The 17,291-nt window shown below is 47.2% G+C and overlaps 6 protein-coding genes across 6 annotated transcripts; 2 read left to right on the top strand and 4 right to left on the bottom strand.

Moving 5' to 3' along the window:
- Positions 1-285: 285 nt before the first annotated feature.
- BDV37DRAFT_274042 (trehalose-6-phosphate synthase) lies at positions 286-1,972 on the bottom strand (the record flags this gene model as incomplete). The annotated part of the gene is made up of 5 exons (XM_032085160.1): positions 286-340; positions 401-743; positions 792-1,165; positions 1,247-1,616; positions 1,681-1,972. The coding sequence occupies 5 exons, from the start codon at positions 1,970-1,972 to the stop codon at positions 286-288; spliced, it is 1,434 nt and encodes a 477-aa protein (XP_031938231.1).
- Positions 1,973-3,560: 1,588 nt separating this feature from the next.
- BDV37DRAFT_286144 (hemerythrin domain-containing protein) lies at positions 3,561-4,192 on the top strand (the record flags this gene model as incomplete). The annotated part of the gene is made up of 2 exons (XM_032087872.1): positions 3,561-3,794; positions 3,848-4,192. The coding sequence occupies 2 exons, from the start codon at positions 3,561-3,563 to the stop codon at positions 4,190-4,192; spliced, it is 579 nt and encodes a 192-aa protein (XP_031938230.1).
- A 299-nt stretch (positions 4,193-4,491) lies between these two features.
- On the bottom strand, positions 4,492-5,712 carry BDV37DRAFT_256356 (caleosin family protein). Its single transcript, XM_032082827.1, has 5 exons — positions 5,471-5,712; positions 5,175-5,399; positions 4,960-5,121; positions 4,805-4,897; positions 4,492-4,741 (listed from the first exon to the last, which is right to left on the bottom strand). Exons 1-5 carry the CDS (start codon positions 5,705-5,707, stop codon positions 4,631-4,633), a joined length of 828 nt encoding a protein of 275 aa, XP_031938229.1. The 5' UTR covers positions 5,708-5,712; the 3' UTR covers positions 4,492-4,630.
- Positions 5,713-6,089: 377 nt separating this feature from the next.
- Positions 6,090-9,814, top strand: BDV37DRAFT_274040 (uncharacterized protein; the record flags this gene model as incomplete). The annotated part of the gene is made up of 9 exons (XM_032085159.1): positions 6,090-6,222; positions 6,276-6,589; positions 6,647-6,794; positions 6,851-7,354; positions 7,403-7,416; positions 7,993-8,028; positions 8,087-8,246; positions 8,301-8,758; positions 8,813-9,814. 9 exons carry the CDS (start codon positions 6,090-6,092, stop codon positions 9,812-9,814), a joined length of 2,769 nt encoding a protein of 922 aa, XP_031938228.1.
- Positions 9,815-9,902: 88 nt separating this feature from the next.
- On the bottom strand, positions 9,903-13,136 carry BDV37DRAFT_194241 (phosphatidylinositol-3,5-bisphosphate 5-phosphatase). Its single transcript, XM_032079726.1, has one exon. It carries the CDS (start codon positions 13,008-13,010, stop codon positions 9,990-9,992), a length of 3,021 nt encoding a protein of 1,006 aa, XP_031938227.1. The 5' UTR covers positions 13,011-13,136; the 3' UTR covers positions 9,903-9,989.
- Positions 13,137-14,326: 1,190 nt separating this feature from the next.
- Positions 14,327-15,518, bottom strand: BDV37DRAFT_256345 (uncharacterized protein). Its single transcript, XM_032082826.1, has 4 exons — positions 15,221-15,518; positions 14,858-15,169; positions 14,726-14,803; positions 14,327-14,661 (listed from the first exon to the last, which is right to left on the bottom strand). The coding sequence occupies exons 1-4, from the start codon at positions 15,466-15,468 to the stop codon at positions 14,574-14,576; spliced, it is 726 nt and encodes a 241-aa protein (XP_031938226.1). The 5' UTR covers positions 15,469-15,518; the 3' UTR covers positions 14,327-14,573.
- Between the last annotated feature and the right edge of the window lie 1,773 nt (positions 15,519-17,291).

Genomic DNA, 17,291 nt, shown 5'->3' with positions numbered 1-17,291 from the left:
TATATTATCATGCCCTAAAGTATTATATCCCATTCAACTGCGTGAACAGATAAACGAGGAAAAAAGGGAAAAAAAAGAAGTCTCTCGATAGAGCTCCATCAAGTTGATATCTACTACATTATGACACTTCGCCACTCTCGCCAGGCTCAAAAAACAAGACATGCATCATATGAAAATAGAAGATAAAGCCGCTTTAAATAAGAAAAGAGAAAACGAAAAAGAAGAAAAAAGAACCCCGTGAACGAGTTAGAATAAACGAGATTGGAAGACAGACAACGAGAGCTCCTACTCCTCGACATGACGAGATAGAGCTTGAATAAAGGCCTCTCCCCACTTAGCACTATTCACAGAAACATTAGTTAGCTCAGCAAAGGATAAAAAGGATGAGATCCTAACTTACCTTGTGTGGGTTGTAATAAAGCCTTGTAGATTCTTATATCGCTCCTTCCTCTCCTTCTCGTCCATGGTGATTGCTTGATGGACAGCATCTGACAGCTCCTGAACGCTGGAAGGATGGAAGGTAACGCTGCCCTCAGACATGAAGGATGCAGCGCCTGCAAGTTCAGAGAGCACAAGAACGCCATGTTTATTCTCTTGACAAGCCACATATTCCGATGCAACCAGGTTCATGCCGTCCCTTCGGGAGGTGAGAAGACATATATCAGAAATGCAGTACAAGGCCGTCAGTTCAGTAAAAGAAACAGACCGGTGCATGTAAATGAGCGGTGTCCCATCAGGCGTAGCTAACGGTATTAGCACAAAGGTTGAGAGCGAAGAGGTGAGCTACATACCATGTTCCCCATTTATCTTGCCGACAAGCGTGCAAATCTCCTTCTCAAGCTCCTGATATTCCTTTACATCCTCACGGCTGGGTATAGCTACTTGGATCAGGGTGACCTTTCCCTCCAGCTCGGGATAGGTCTTCAGGAAATGGTCCCACCCCTCGAGCTTCTGGACTAGACCTTTGGTGTAATCCAACCGATCTACACCGACAATGACGGTTTTATCTTCATACCGCTTTTCCAGCTCTTTGATACGCTTTTGGACGTCTGGATCCTGCATGGAGTCGTTGAACTTCTGGGGGTCTATCCCGACCACAAACGTGCCAACGCAGGCAGTGTGTCCTTCATACTCAAGCTGACCTTCTTTTTCAGAATTGGCACCCCTGTAACATTATTAGTGCATGCACCACCAGAAGATTCCGACAGAACAAAAAAAAAAAAAAAGAGTAAGTATATAGACTCACAAACTACGTGCACAACTCTCAGTAAAGTTCCGCCTATACTCATCCGTGTGGAAGCCAATCACGTCGCAAGCAAGCAGGCCCTTGAGTAAGTCCTTCTGCACAGGAATCGCCCGCCAAAAGTCCTCCGCCGGAAACGGCGTATGCAATGTAAATCCAATCGGGCAGTTCTTCCCCTGCTTCTTCAGTCGCTCACGCAAGAGAGAGGGCAGGAGCAATAGATGGTAATCATGAATCCAGATGAGATCCCCGGTAGCCGCTTCTTTGGCGACGGTATCAGCAAAAATCTCATTCACACGTTGATATGCCTCCCACGCGTCTTCATTAAAGGCGACCCCAGATTGGTAGTGGAGGATGGGCCAGAGGACAGAGTCTATGGGTGGTTAGTGTGAGAGGGTGAGTGGGCGATAGATATGGTATGGAGGAGAGGTGCATACTCGAGAACTTGTTGTAATGGTCGTGCGCCAATTGCTCGTTCAAGAAAATTCCCACCGCGCTATTCTCTTCCAGGGCGTCCGAGACCTTTTTCTGCTCCTCTGGGTCCTCGATAGCCTTTCCAGGCCAGCCGAACCAGCGGAAGTTCGTTGACTTTGTCAGACCCGACAGGGCTGTTACAAGGCCACCGCTGGATAGGCTGGACTTGTATGTGCCGTTTTCTTCCTTGACCGACAGTGGAAGACGGTTCGATACGATAATCAACCCGCGCTTCTTCTCATTCTTCGTCGCCATGTTGAGTGTAGAACAGGAAGCTAGTGCTGATTGTTTGGAGTGTATATAACCGCTAAAGCTCATGTTCAAATGCTTGCTATTTTCTAGACCAGAATACTATGTCTGCAGTAGCACTACTATAAGAGGACCAGCATGATATCCCTGAATTACGGTGAAGATGCGTCTTTTGGTGGTGAATGAAGGATGCGTATACACATGACGTCATGATGATAATGAGGACTCTGGCAAAACAACAGCCAAGATAAAGCAATCCTTGGCTACGAGTATTTTTCTAGGAACAGGCTTCCTTGCGCCAATGGCTAGAAAGTGGCGCGGGGTGCTGTGCGACACAGGATATAATGGCGGTCCTATATAGGACTAGGCAGTGGCCAGCAGATGGTAGAGATCTTAGTGGTGGGAGGAGATCCGCATCAGGATTCAGGAATACGGAAGATGTCCGATTGCCTTAAGGCTCAGGACGCGCGAGAGGCTTATGCCAATGCTGTAGGGGATGTTATCCTCATGTGGTAGCACCGATACTTGACTGGAGATAATCTCGCGAAGTAATCCGACTAAGGTCCTATCGGCACATAGCTGGAGAGTACCGTAACATGGAAAAGCTATTTTGCTAAAGGGGAATTAGTATGCGGAATCTGTGATTACTGTCTCGATTATTTCCTCTGTAAAACAATTTCTCAGTGACAACATATGATATATTATTATGAATAGGAGCGTTGATACTCATCCAAAATATGCTGCCAGTTGATGGGTGCCGATCCGAATAAGACCCTATCCCAAATGGTGATGCTCACACAAACAACTTTACTTTCATGGGAAGTAATACTCTAATGGCATGTTATTTGAGCATTCACTCTCTGGGCTCTGAAGCATTGAAATAGCTTACCCTTTGAAGCCTCTAGTGTCTAGTATTTTTGTAATCTGCAGTTCTTCTCAGCTTTCCTCAGGAATGCCTTTAAAGGCCTACTAACTAGCGATGTAAAGCGGCACTCTACGTCACACATTCTTTTTACCTCTTTCATCACCCACGTCTATCTTTTGGTTAATGTTCCTCCTACATCACTTGGCGGTCATTGTTCCGACACGATCTATGGTCCGTATCGAACCCTAAAAGACCCCCAAAGAGCCTGCAGAAGATTCATGACAGGGACCGGTTATTAGAAATCAAGGCAAAACGACTGGCTACTGGGCCATAAAAAGTTGTAGGACAAACACATGCTTATTATTGGACGCGACTGTCCTCGTGATCCTCGAACCCTGTAGCTATTGAAGCAGAAGTACGGGACTATTGAGGCCTGGGGTGAGTTGTGTGACCTAAGCAGAGAATGACGAGACTACGGCTCATACACCTGTAATGGTGGCTTCTGGGGTAAATATTGAATGGCCCAATTACATGCATTTGTAACGTCGCCATGACATCTCATTATGAGGCGTGCGTCTGACCGTTGGATTGCTAGCGGAAGGGCAGGATATAAGGGTCTAAAGACCTGCTCTGGCAGTATGGCTATTACCCATACAAGTACTAGCAATCAAGTCAATTCACCCGTGCTCTATATTTAGTGACATACAAACTCTCGAGCAACAATCGAAAATGGCGCCCCGTGTTAGCGATGCAATCAAAGAGGATCACCGTGAACTCGAACAATACTATGATCAGATCATCCAATCAACTGATCAGGATGAGCAGACGAGGTATCAGAACCTATTCACCTGGGAATTAGCTCGTCATTCCATCGGCGAAGAGCTCGTGATTTATCCCGCCATGGAAAAGAATGTCGCCAATGGTAAAGCTCTGGCCGAGAAGGATCGCAGGGAGCACCAGAGCGTGAGTAATACGACATAAATCCCACCCAGGCAATGAAGCTTACAACAGGTCAGGTCAAGGAACAATTGAAAAAGTTCCAGAATCTCAATGCTTCAGATGCAGAATTTATTCCGACTCTCAAGGCCCTCATGGAGGACCTCGCGTCTCATATCAAGGAAGAGGAAGCAACGGATCTGCCCGCCTTGGAGGAGGGCCTGTCCTCGGAAGAAAGCGAGAAGCTTTCTGAGTCGTTTGGTCGAACCAAGATGTTTGTGCCTTCTCGCTCTCACCCGAGTGCTCCGAGTAAGCCGCCGTATGAGACGGCTGTGGGCCTTCTTGCAGCGCCCATTGACCATCTGGCGGATCTTTTCCGCAAATGGCCTGAGACTTCTACCATGCCTAACCCGTCTACCGAGTGAATGTATTATCTCGCAATGAAATTGTAGTGAAGGAAGCAACTTTAGGTGCTGGAGAGATACGGTTCTAGGTAGCCGTGTATGTACCTGGATATTCTAAAGGAAAGTATTGTCTAATGCTTTGTTGAATTTGTTGTGTCTATGGAATATATGTGTGCGGATTATGAGAAATGGTCCATTGCCTTGTGACAGCGGGTTGGATGTCGCCTTGAAAATGAATGACCGAAATAATATATGGTGTAAGTATGAATTTTAGCGCTGCTGGAAACTACTAATTCCTATGAGTAAGATGTTGACTGAATATACATTTCAAGTAGAGTGGCATAATGTTCAAGCTCTATGTCTATACATGGACTTGTATATAGTACACTTTTATTCCTCTTCTCTACACTCGTCGTTCAAGTCTCAGCCCTCGCAACTTACTGTATATCAGCCGTCTCGTTATGAATATATCTTTTCGCCTCCTACAAAGCCATCTCCACCGAGTCCAAATCCTTGCGTCCAGCCTGGGCTGGTCTTCCGAGCCTCGCGAATCTTCCAGAATATAGAGCCCTAATCCAGATTAGTCCACTTCATTCAAAGACCCGTAAAAAAATATGAAGAACGGTCACCTACATCATACACAGCACGCAAATCCTCCTTGTAAACCTTACCATCCTTCTGTATGAGAAGCCACGTAGTTCCCCATTCGAACAAAGCTGCACCCCACTGCACCAGATTTGCGATTAGCATAACCTACTTATGCCAACGACAGAACGATGGCCACTTACTCCGAACGGATCAGCAGCGCAGCGGTGGCCATGCATCAGCTGGAACAGCTCACGCAACGTCAACGCGCCATCATTATCCGAGTCCCATTTCGCAAACAGGTTCTCAAAAAGCTGCGGGATGAAGCGGCCTTCCGGGTCATAGGTACCACTGTCCGAACCATGCTGGAGCGCACCAGTTAGTCCAATTACCATGATCCAACAGAAAAAGGACATACCTTCGCTTTGTGCACGCTCTGCACGTAGACTCGAAACCACGGATCCGGGAGCCAACTGTATGCCAGTCGAGTCGGGTAGGAAAAGTTAATGTTGATGATCAACATCGCCAGGAGTGAAAAGAGGATATTGAAACCCAATTCCCGGAATCCGATATAGGTGTCCCATGGGAAGATCATCCCGTCGCCGTCACAGTCCCAGAAGAGGACGTGTTGCTGGAGAGGGGTCTATCCATGTGTATGTCAGTTATATGTAAGTCGTGTCGTTGGACGCCACGGTTGCCATTGTGGGAACGTACGTATCCCCGCACCTTACTGGCCCATTCTTGATCGCCGGAGGGTTTGTCAATCGATACTGCGATATCTGCGCGCGCGACGCCGGGATTATCTATGGCTGCGTTGATGTGAGTCGCGGGTATCCGTTTCACGGTAATCGGTGCTTCTTTAGCGACCACGGTGATGCTGGGACTTTCGCCGTTGGATATGGCATGTTTTTCGTCCTTCAGGGACGTGTCGATGGTTACTTTGGCGGGCATCTTTGAGTAGATAGTGAGTGTTGTTGATTTACTGTTTCCGGGAAATGGTGCCCTTTAATAGATGATCCAAGTGACATCATCCTTAGCCGAAGCTCGACGTCACAATGGAATTCATGGGATTTTCGTCCTCGCCAACGTCATTTTGAGGTACTGCTCCACATCATATGATAGGAAAAGTAGTAAAGGAGTACACCTGATAAGGCTGCCAATATGCAATTCATAGCGAATGTCTTCGGTCGACCACTGCTGTGCTGCGGTTTCTGTTTATCTATAGCCTACGAAATCACACCAGTAAACTAATATAATAGTCTTGCAATCAGCCTCTATCTACACAGTATTCCGGAGTACTTAGCAGTGTCTTGTGAAAATACTAATTTCAAGTATGGCTCTTGTCGCCCAAAGCGCAACCTTCATCCATCAGTATCTCTCTTCATTTCTTCTTTCAAAGCCCCGTAAATCCCCCCAACCGCTGAAGCTAGGGATTCTATCATCAGCGCAGATCAACGCCGTTGCTGGTATGTAGCCCCTGCTTTTCTACAGATCATTATGGCTGATGACGATGCATCAGTTATCCATCCCGTGGAAACACACCCGGATGTAATCTTATACGCTATTGCGTCTCGCAATGCTGCGACTGCCGCTCAGGCAGCAAAACAGTACAACATCACCAAATCCTACGGGTCGTACCAGGACCTCTTGGATGACCCTGCTGTGGATATTGTATACGTGTCCACCCCCAACGGCCAGCATTATGAATGGACTTCCAAGGCCTTGCAGGCTGGAAAGCATGTGCTATGCGAGAAGCCGTTCACATCGAACGCAGATGAAGCAAAGGGCCTAGTGAGCTTAGCCAAAGAGAAAGGATTGACTCTTGAAGAAGCTGTATGTCTATGCTGATACCTCAATCAGGAAGCAATACGTAAGCTGACGCACGTGTAGTTCCACTGGCAATTCCACCCTGCAGCACATGCATGGCGGCAGATTTTAGAGTCCGGCCAGCATGGCAGAATCTTGCGGACGAAGGCTGTGATGACTGCTAGTCCCGGTGTACCAAAGGGAGATATCCGATGGCAGTATGATCTAGGTGGTGAGTGCTTTAACTCTGAACAGTGAATCTACTATTGCTTGCTCTGACATTGTTAGGTGGCTCCGCGATGGACATGACGTATGCCCTATCATTTACTCGTTACGCTCTCCGCGCACGGCACCCTAAAACCATCAACTCAGTCACTGCCCGTGTCTCCAGCGATGATCCACGAGTCGACGCGGCCATGTATGCCTATCTGACTTTTGTCGGACCCCAGGATACTGAGGTCCATAGCCAGATCTACACCGACATGGAAAGACAGTGGATTGCCGGCGTTGTCCCACGTTTCTGGGAGTTGCCTTCAATCGAAGTGGAGACTGAGCGGGCCATCATCTTCTTCTACAATGCGTTGATGCCACATCTGTATCACTACATCGCCGTCACCGACAAGACAACGGGGCAGACGCGGTACCACAAACAATACAAAGGAGGTCCTTTGTGGGCCAACGTTATGACGACCGGTGGAAAAGGTGGCAGTTCGCATTGGAGTACTTACCGATGGCAGCTGGAGGCGTTCGTCGATGTCGTCAAAGGCAAAACACCCGCATACTGGATCACCGGTGAGGATAGCATTTGACAGATGGAATGCATTGATGCTTTGTATCAAGCGGCTGGTCTACCAGTGCGTGGAGCGCCAGCTAAGATAGGCTGAAACCACGACCAGATGGAGATCTGAGAATTGGAGCTTTTTGATAGCAAGGTGAAATGATGTTAATTGAATGTTAATGAGGCTTTATACCTTGGATGTGTTATATTCCACAGTTAAATATGCCTAATCTGTTGGTCGTGACTTTAACCACTGAATAGCTTGTTTTATGGAGTCTTCTTCCACAATATGAAGAGTGATAACGAGAGACAACAATGACGACATACTCTGTCCAGTCACGTGTAAGTGTTAGTTACTGCCATTGCCCACCGCCTGCCTTGAATCTCCAATTCACACGCATTATGTAAACCAATACCAAATGCTCATTTACATATGATATCCTTTGCATTTCTTTGTTTTCCTCTTTATCCCTTTTTAATTTTACACCGGGAGGACAAACTGTGTGTGAACATCGGCTAGTAATTAATGGTAATGGAAGAACTTAGGAAAGCGTGCCACGAGGCACTGTCACAGCGGCATTCGACTTCCACTTTCCCAGAAGCGCATGCAGAGAATATTGCACTTCCTGAAGAATTAGATCTGTTATGGCAGGATGTGTCATCGCAAGGGAATACAAGTAATTTGGACGTAAGCAAATATCGGCCTGGATCATGTTGACCATAGGCATATACTAATGACGCCTTAGATATGCGAAAGTCTCCTTGTCGCATATAACTTCTTAAAAGCCCGGGGTCCGAAAGACCTGTCCGGTGCTGACCAGGTTGCTACAAATAAGATATATGCCTGGGCAAGCGATGCTGCGCTTCCGTCCCCAGTTTATGCTCAGACAGAAGAACCATCGGATGGTGAGTCAAGACCCGGCTTGACCTGACGAATAGCTGTTCTAACTGCCATAGCAGAACAGAAAGATGCTATCTTGGAAGATCAACTAAGGTCAAGGATCGCCCTGGCGGTGCTTTCCTTATTGGCTGAATCACTCCCAATATCCAAAGCCGAGAGTGCGGCAGATGTTGTCATTGCATTAGCCAGCTTCTCCTCCACAGAAGATGCGTGGACAACGCAAGAAGCATTCACATGTGCCACTACCCTACTGGATGCTTTCGCTTCAGCAACTGCTACAAACCCAGAAATGAACACTAAATTCTGGTCCGTGATTGAAAGAATCCTCAAGGACAGAATCCGGCCACTCTTCGCAAAGACCAGAAACCCAGCCATTACCTCTGCAGGACGCAAGAACTTCCACCCCGTCCCACTACCCCGATTCGACGCCAGCATCCTAGACCCAGAAACCAAGCCATGGAAAATCCAGGACATCTACGCCACAACCGTCCTCTCCTGGATAATCCAGCAATACAAAGTACGCCTTCCCCCTCTTCCCCAACATAACCACAGCACTAACAGCCACGCCCAGCCCACCAACCAAATCAATCTCGAAGCCCACTTCCCCCTGCTCGTCCCCCCAATCCTAGCCCTAATCGACGACGACACAACCGCCATCAAAACACAAGGCTGCAACCTGCTCAGAAAACTCCTAACCCCCATCCAAGAAACCCAATCCCCAATCCTGCACCGCACAAACCTAACCTCCGTCTTCGAAGACGCCCTAAAACCCTGCCTCCTCTCCCTCCCCACCATAACCCCGGAACCCGAATCCATTAGCCTCCTAAAAGAAGCCTACCCAGCCCTGCTCACCCTCCAAAAAACAACCTACACCAACACCCCCTCCTCACAAACCCAAACACAATCCAACAAACTCGCAACCTACATATCCCGTCTCACAACCACCCTCCGCGAAAACCTCATCCCCTCATTCCACCACATCAGCTCTACGAGCCCAACCTCGCTATCACCGGACCTCGCATCATTCCCGTATCCGCGTCTCTCGACGCTGCTTCTGGAGCAGGTGGTGACTGTCCTGGGAGAGCTGGGGATCCATACGACGAAGTTCCTGCGGGAGATTGTGCCGCTGGTGCATGATACGCTGGCGAATCCGTTTGGAACGGCGTATCCGCCCTTGCTTTTGGGTGGCGTGGAGGTTGCGAGGGTGGTGGTTTTGAATGCGCATCCGCGGGTGTGGATGTGGCGGGGAGAGATATTGGGTGCGGTGTGCGCGTGCTGGCTTCATGTTTGTGAGGAGGAGAGGGAGATTGTGGATCGGGGTAAGAGGGGTGGATTGTCTGGGAGTGAGGGTGCGGGTATGGAGAGGATTAAGAAGGAGTTGAGGGGTGTGGCGTATTTGCTGAAGTTCGCTTTGCGGAATTCTATTCAAGAAGACGGTGGGGAGGATCAGATGGAGGCGAAGGAGAATCTGGAAAAGGAGCTGCAAGAGTTGGTTGATGCGGAGGAGAGTTTACGTGGTCTTCTGTTGGAGGAGATTGATGCTAATGATGGGAGCTTCTTCGGGGAAGTGTAGATGGTTGCTTTCTTGTTTATAGAATTGCTTATGTATGATCATGTTGTTAGAAATAATGATTTGGTAGGTTTAACATGCTAAGCTAAGACTTGCGAACGCTAATATAGACATGGTGCGTATGGGTATCGCGTCATTAGTTTATGTTCATGAATCGTGGCGCGGAAATATACAGCTGTCAAATGTCAACTCGCTGCTTGAAAAGACTTTTGCCCCTCAACCATTGCCGATAGCGCTTGTAACGCTTCATTTCATGATCTTCTGCCGAAACTGTGAGTCCTTCGTCCGATATATTGAGGAACTCGGCGTAGTCTGCCATATTGAGATCCGCGTTGGCCTTGAGAGCGGAGTCCTCAATGTTGCATTTATTGACATACTCGATCAAATCCAAGTTTGATTCTCGCTCGCGAGCAGAGGTGGCTGTAAGCTCGTCCCTAGAAGTTACGACAAGAGGTACCTTCAAGGGATGGTTGATATAGCGTTCATACTCCTCTGCCTCCGCGGATGTGACCGAGGGGTTCAAGGAGTCATTCACCAATTGGCCCAAGGTCCACTGGGAGATTTGCGCTTTGCTAGGTGTGGAGCGCTGAGTGTAATTGCTGGGCTGCGAAGCCCCAAATGATGAGTCTCTCATGATTCCAGACCCTGTATTGGCAGAGAGATGCCAATTTGGCGCAGGTGTAACATTGTCAAAACGTGTCCTTTCCGGACGATCTCGGACAAAGTCTGGCTCCTGTATCTTGACGCTCCGCTGCTGCTGTTGACGTTCCCTGTTGACCTGCTCATTTGGGATTCGAGCCACAAAGGGACTGAGATCGTACAGCGTCCCCGACGAAGGACGGAAGGGGAGATACCGAAGTGTAGAGTTCATCTTGTAGGAGAAGATCTTCGAGAATGATGAAACAGCCAATGGCCTGTAGTATTCGAGCCAGTAATCGTCGTATCGAGACAGAGACTCCTTAGGCGGGGATGGTGGCGGCGGCAGCTCTTTTTCCTTAAGATTATCAGGTGTAAACCAGTGTATATAGTTGGGTCGTGGCTTATTTGACCAGGACTTTGGATTAGCGTGGTGCAAGTAATAGTCGGTTGATAAATCCCAAAGCATTGGCTGACCCTGCGAAAAGATATAATTGCCAAGGAAAAGATTGTATGCCTCCTGTCGCTGCGCATCCAGAAACGAGTTATTATAGTACCTCTTGAAACTCTCCACCATATCTCGTGAATGGCTGCTCCATTGATTGATCTTTCGGTACGTGGCCATTGTGTTGACTAGATGCGAACCTCCATATTGGATTGCAATGGTATCACCGTGGTCATGCCACATGTCAGTAAACAGATTGACCGCATCTGTGTCATATTCCACCGTTGTACCCTCGATAATTCCGAGCGCATGAAGCTGGTGGCCAAGTGCCCGTTTTCCAATCACAAATTGAGCGGCATTGGTGCGATCCAGGCAATCAATACAGTTTGTCCTCGCAACACCATTTTGTAACCTTAGGCCAGACTCTGCATCATGCCCATTCTTGAAAAACCCGGTCTTGGGGATAATCTCGCCCGCAATTTCTTCAAGTGTTCCTATAACATCCTGATCACGGCTCTTCGCGGCTCGACTCATATCCCAGGGCTTGTAGATAAGCTTTTTGTCTTCCGGCAAGAATTGGTTGAGATAGTTTATGGCATTGGTGTATTCCTTAAGAAGCTTTGACTCTCGTGGGGTGCGCTCTCTGGACTTTATCAGGTTCAGGACATAGATCGGGGCCCCGTATCTCTCAAACAAATTATCAAAATGTAACGCTGCGGCAGAGTAGAATGGGTCGACCAGGTTTAATTCAATACCGGGCTTCGGAGATACGCCGGAATTTTCCTGCGTCCAGTAGAGCGGAATGCTTCCCCGGTGCTGGACATAGGAAGTGTAGAGAGGATTTGCATAAAGGTCGGGGCCGGCGGCGTGGAATGAGGTGGTTGTCATTTCAGACACGATTTGCTCAGTCTCAACGTCATTGGCGACATAACCCAGGTCGTTGGCACCTCGCTTCAGAAAGCGCGCTCCCGCAAAGAATCGAGACCGACGAGCGATAATAGTGATGTAAACCAAGCGGCCGTATATAGACATCTTCGCTTGTTCAACATATCCATGGATGATAGGCAGGCACCACTCAAAGGGGTTCTTCAGATTCTCGATGGCAGGGCCAAGAAGGTGATGATTCCATATGAACATTGTGTTGTAGTCTTGCTGAGAAGGCATCGGGTAGCCATCTTGGTGGGCTCTGCGTTCTCGACAGATATTGCGCTGCAATGTGTGGGTGATATCGTAAGAGTAGCTGAAATAGAACGAGCGAGTCAAGTCAAGGTTATTCAGAATAGCGATATATCTAGCCTCTTCAGGGTTCTTATCCGGTCTGAGTTTTGAGGTGCTTGGGTTGGTCAGGGAGATCAATTCGGTCCCATCAATTTGGTAGACATAATGGCCACCGAGCATGGCAACTTGACTCCTTTTAGTCACGAGAAGCATATAGTATGTACCGGTAAACCTGATGAATCCCAGCATAGCCCATGCACTGCACCTCAGCTTTAGGCCACCAGATATTTTATTGCCATCGTCAATAGCATCTAGTAATTGACTCATTTCTCTCTTGCTGTACACAATATCGTCTTCAGCAACGTTCAGATCACCCGTCTCGGTCGTTCGATCGATTTTCAAAATCCTGAAGCGGGTGTCCGACAAGTCCATACCGACCATATAGAATCGTGTTGCCGTTTCGTACAGAGAGAATTTATGCATCCGATTGATACCTTCTTCGCCGTTATCGAAGAACATCGACCGCTGCTTTTGAAGGGAGGTTGGGGTAGAGTCTCTCTCGAAAGAAGTTGCGATACATGGCTCTTCATCCTCATCTCCTCCATCATCGCTTATGGCAGCTGCCGACGGTGGGTTGTATGGCACTGGAGCATAAGGCGAGAGCACTCTGGTTGGGGGTATCGAGCCGTCTTCTTGATCGGGGAATTTCCGGTCTGCCTGCTCTTCGGATACTTTGTTGCTGGGCGTGGATTTAAACGATGCATCTGCGCTCCCTATATTTAAACCCACTAGTGAGTTCGCCAAGCTCTGATCAGCAACTGACGGGGTCCTGGAAGAGCCGTCATCAACGGTTCCTTCAGCGGGATCGCAAGGACGGGTGATTTCTTCAAGACTCTCCATGTCTGTAGACTGAGGAAGATGGGGCTAGACATCAAGTGCTAGGACATGAGATTCTACCAAGAGGATCTAGAGAATCATTGTCAATGATCACCATGGTTTGGTGGTGAAGGGGGTTCCAAAGAGGAGTTGAAGGAAGATGCAAGTTTGTTATTGATGTTGGTTGATTGAGATAAGATAAAAGACGTCATGTGTCGACTTACCGTACGATACCCAAGATACGCCTATCAAGCTCTAAGTGCGACCACAGGATGTAATGTATTGGTAATATAACAGTACTAGTGGCCTACAATATTTTACTCTCACTGGATAGTATTACTACACTATTTGCAGTTGGGTCGACAAGAAATTAAACATACCCAACTCTCGCGGCCGTCCTGTTGCACGTTTGCAGTCCAATTAAATACTTAGCCAGCAATGAAGAAACAAGAAATGATGACAAGTCTACAACCTCCCGGGACTTGACCTCTGTCCAAACATAATAGTCCTGGATATCTGTTCAGTTAATATTTTTCTTCGGTATATGACAGGAGTAAAGGAAGAAAGATTATAAAAACTAGAGAGTTACAGATCTCGTATACTATTCCTTAGTTCTCTCTCTGTATTTATCTATTGGAATCTCAGTCCGACTAGACATAGCAGCGATATTGAGGATGGCAACGTACAAATGCATGATACTATCAAGAAGATCTTTTCGGTGGCATTGTGCAACTCCACACAAAATTTAGAATTACGATTCTAATATCGCTTCTCCAAGCAGCATCGCTTATTTAGATAGATCCTCGCTTCATAAGCCAAATCGTCGTTAAGTTTTAGTTAAGTTATGCACAGTGAAATATCAATTTTCTAATATACTGAATCCCTCTATATCAGACATGTCAACAAAATCGGCCATTGAAGCTAGTAAAACTCAACCGTCCAACAGGGCATCTGAGTGGAAGATACCATAGACAGGGACTAAAGAAATTAGTTAACCAGATAGTCAGACAAGCAGTAGTTTGAATCAATACCTTTTCCCTTGACGACTGTGCAGTCATCACAGGTGGCAGCACTTGTTGTTCCAGCATCCCTTATCAGTGAAGATAGACATAGAGTTCGGGGTGAAGTCTTGGGCAACATGTTCGGGCCGGTGCTATTGGCCAGTTCTTCTGTTACAGTCTACAGATATGCACTGTCCTGTCTCAGCCATCATCCCCCGCTGGGCTGTCGTCGGAACCTGACCCCCCCAGGGCCATACCACCACGGCAACGCAACAACTGACGCAGGAAACTGGAAACAATGGTCAACGTGGTTGTGATTATGGAAATGGACTTGTCATGTATACCTCCAACCCTAAACAAAGATTATGACGGCAAACCAGCCGACCAAAAGAACATGCCCTCATATGGTGCTGAGCGGCAGCATGACGATCCCATCCGCGGGGGGTTACCCTAATGATCAACTCGTTTAAGTACATAGCATCGTCTAAACATGGTCTACACAAGGTAAGGTGCCGTGGGTGACCGATTAACGATCTTACAAGCAAAAGACCAGTACTCTAATCAATTCTCATGTTACTGGAACAAACTAATCCAATCCCCAGAATCGATATTGGCCATCATTCCACTCCTCACCTTGCCTTTGCCGTCGCCAGGTTTCCCAGTCAATGAGGTAGCTGCAAGAATAACAATGGATCGTAAACTTGATTGAATACTCTTATCAATAGGTGAGTTACATACCATCGCGCGTTCCCTTCATCCCAAATGAGATTTCGGGCAGCTTTGTCCAGGTGTACAACGCCACATTTCAGGCAATTCCTAGAGAAAGCTGTGAGTCGTAGATACCAAGTCGCACAATACCAAGTGTCTCACTCGTATGCTTCCTTGAATGCTAGTCGCAGACTTTGCTTTCGTTCAGCAGTTAGGCGATAAATCATTTCCGAGGAAAGTGTTATCCCTTTGAGTCTCTCCATCACAATATAATCCACAAAGCTACCAGGGACCCAACCATCTTGGCATTGGATTTCATGTTTCCAGGCTATTAGAGTAGGAGTAGACGGGCACGTTCTCATAGTCAGGGTCTCGAGGGCTTCCGCTTCAGATTCAGTTCGGCCACACATTTTCCCCACTGCTTGTTGAGCCCTCTCATGCGAGTGATAATCCCTAGCTTCATAGTATGGGGTTCTTTACATTCCATTAGCCTGACATAAACTTCATAGGAAGGGGTGTGCACACTGCATCCGGATTTTCATGAAAGCCCGAATCGACGTGTTGGTATCTTCGCAGACGAAGATGCCGCAAGATTCCGAGTAGAATTTGCTTATTTCAAAATCCTTTTTCATATAGCATTCTGTATTTTCCAAAAGTTTCTCGACAATGATCCATGAACAAAGGGGCCTTCTGAAATTGACAATTTGCCCCATCCATTCCGAGCCAAACCAAATTAGATCATGAGGAAACAGCTTTAACATTGGTAAATTCATTGAAATACAGAGCGTGAGAGTTGAAGTGCATAGTAGAGGCTATTGTGAGCCTTATAAAAAAGCAGCCTTTACTGTAAGCTGGCTGTTTCTATCGATGACCAGACAAAAGCTCTTGGTATCCCTGGCGATAGGCAACCACGGCGGCCTAAATCGAGAATGTAAAATATTGCCAAGTTTACCATGTAATTCAAAATCTCCTGGAGAAACTTGTTTTCGATTTCCCCCTCAGATATCATCACAGTGTTACTGAACTGTGTCCCGATCTGTTGATAGTTTTATTATTATTCTGTTTTCTAAGCATCCTTACGATATGGCCTCCCTCAACCCTTGCGCGGCATGTAGCTGGGCCAATGCACGCCAAAGATATTGTAGCTAGGTGAAGGGGAGGTGTGCACAGCACCTATAGTGGGTGCTCCAATTTTTGCCCTTCAGAATTTCGTAGCCAGAACGTAGATGGGGTCCAGCCGTCCGGGCCATTTGCTCTTTTGCTCCCATGGTATGAGTTTTTATTCCAGATGTACCCTACCAGCAACATTTTAAAGACTTCATCCTGGGAAATCACATTCTGGACAACGATTTGTAACTAGATGTGACCCTGAATATATACAAGATACGTTCCATCTAAGGTCTCTGGTGCATGCAGTGTAATGATTGTAAACTGAAGGATGGATGTAGACCTCTATGAAAGAAATGTCAGAAGTTCGACGGTTGCTTTCACTTCTTCGATAAAATATATAGAGGGAAATCCGGCAAAGCATTGATAGTATGGTTCCATAGCCCTGCATCAAGTCTCTGAGACTCCTTATCTCGTCCACCTCTTTCGCTGTCAGTCAGGGAGCGGTGTCATGTTTGGTGTATCATGGATAATGATAATGGCGGCCAGTGGTCCAAACGCCACAGAAAACCATGATTTGATTGCGCTATCGTACGTGACACCTCCTGTGGGGCCTAGCAGTACCAATGCAACTCACGGGCTGGTTTGGTGAGTGGAACCAGTGACCAAGCAGCTGGGGCGACCTTTCGTGGACGAACCATGATGTATGCAACCTATATTGAGTTGAAGCTATCTGTCTGGTTGAATGAAGCCTTTCCTCCTTACAGACAATGAAGCGACTTTGGTAATATGGAGGATTGTAACCAGATACAAGCTCTTACAAAAGGAACATAAACGAGGAAGGTGAAGAATGTGGCCAGCCACGGATTGGACTGGCACGTAGTATTCTGGCCTACAAGGTTAAGATGACACCCCGTCCGCAATGGAGTGTCAGCCACTCCGCTAGGGATTCCCACGGTTACATTTTGACAGTTGACCGATCTTTATGATTACAATGGGTATACTTGCCCAATGTATCACCCAGAGGAATGAGTGCACTTGCACCGCGCAACATGCCACAATAGATATCCTTACAGGGATGTGCATTAAGAAAGGATAGTTGTTTGACGGAAGGCTCTTTAGGATAGAACTTATTCTCAGGGTAATAAACAGATATCCAGTTTCTTCTACAAGTTGGCCTTGTCTAATATATCACAATAGTAGCTTATAAATCTCAGGTTATATTTTCATGAGTAGATGAATGAAAACGATAGCATTGGCCACTGAATGCTGGGATCCTCAAAGCCGGAAACAGCACGACAGCCGAGCTTTGAAGCTATCCACAGTATTCAAAACTCTGTTTGCATGTAAGACAGAATTATTCTGTCTCCCACCCTTAAGAAACACAGTGACAGCCGAGGCTACATCATCCTGACGACAGTCTGTCCTCGCAGATGGAGTAGTAGGTTAGGAGTCATGAAACACCTTCCTATAACTGGTATCCTGCATC

The sequence above is a fragment of the Aspergillus pseudonomiae genome, assembly GCF_009193645.1.
Source record: "Aspergillus pseudonomiae strain CBS 119388 unplaced genomic scaffold BDV37scaffold_71, whole genome shotgun sequence".
NCBI classification, from domain to species: domain Eukaryota; kingdom Fungi; phylum Ascomycota; class Eurotiomycetes; order Eurotiales; family Aspergillaceae; genus Aspergillus; species Aspergillus pseudonomiae.
Note: the sequence above shows the minus strand (reverse complement) of the source record. Positions and strands in the feature narration are given on the sequence as shown.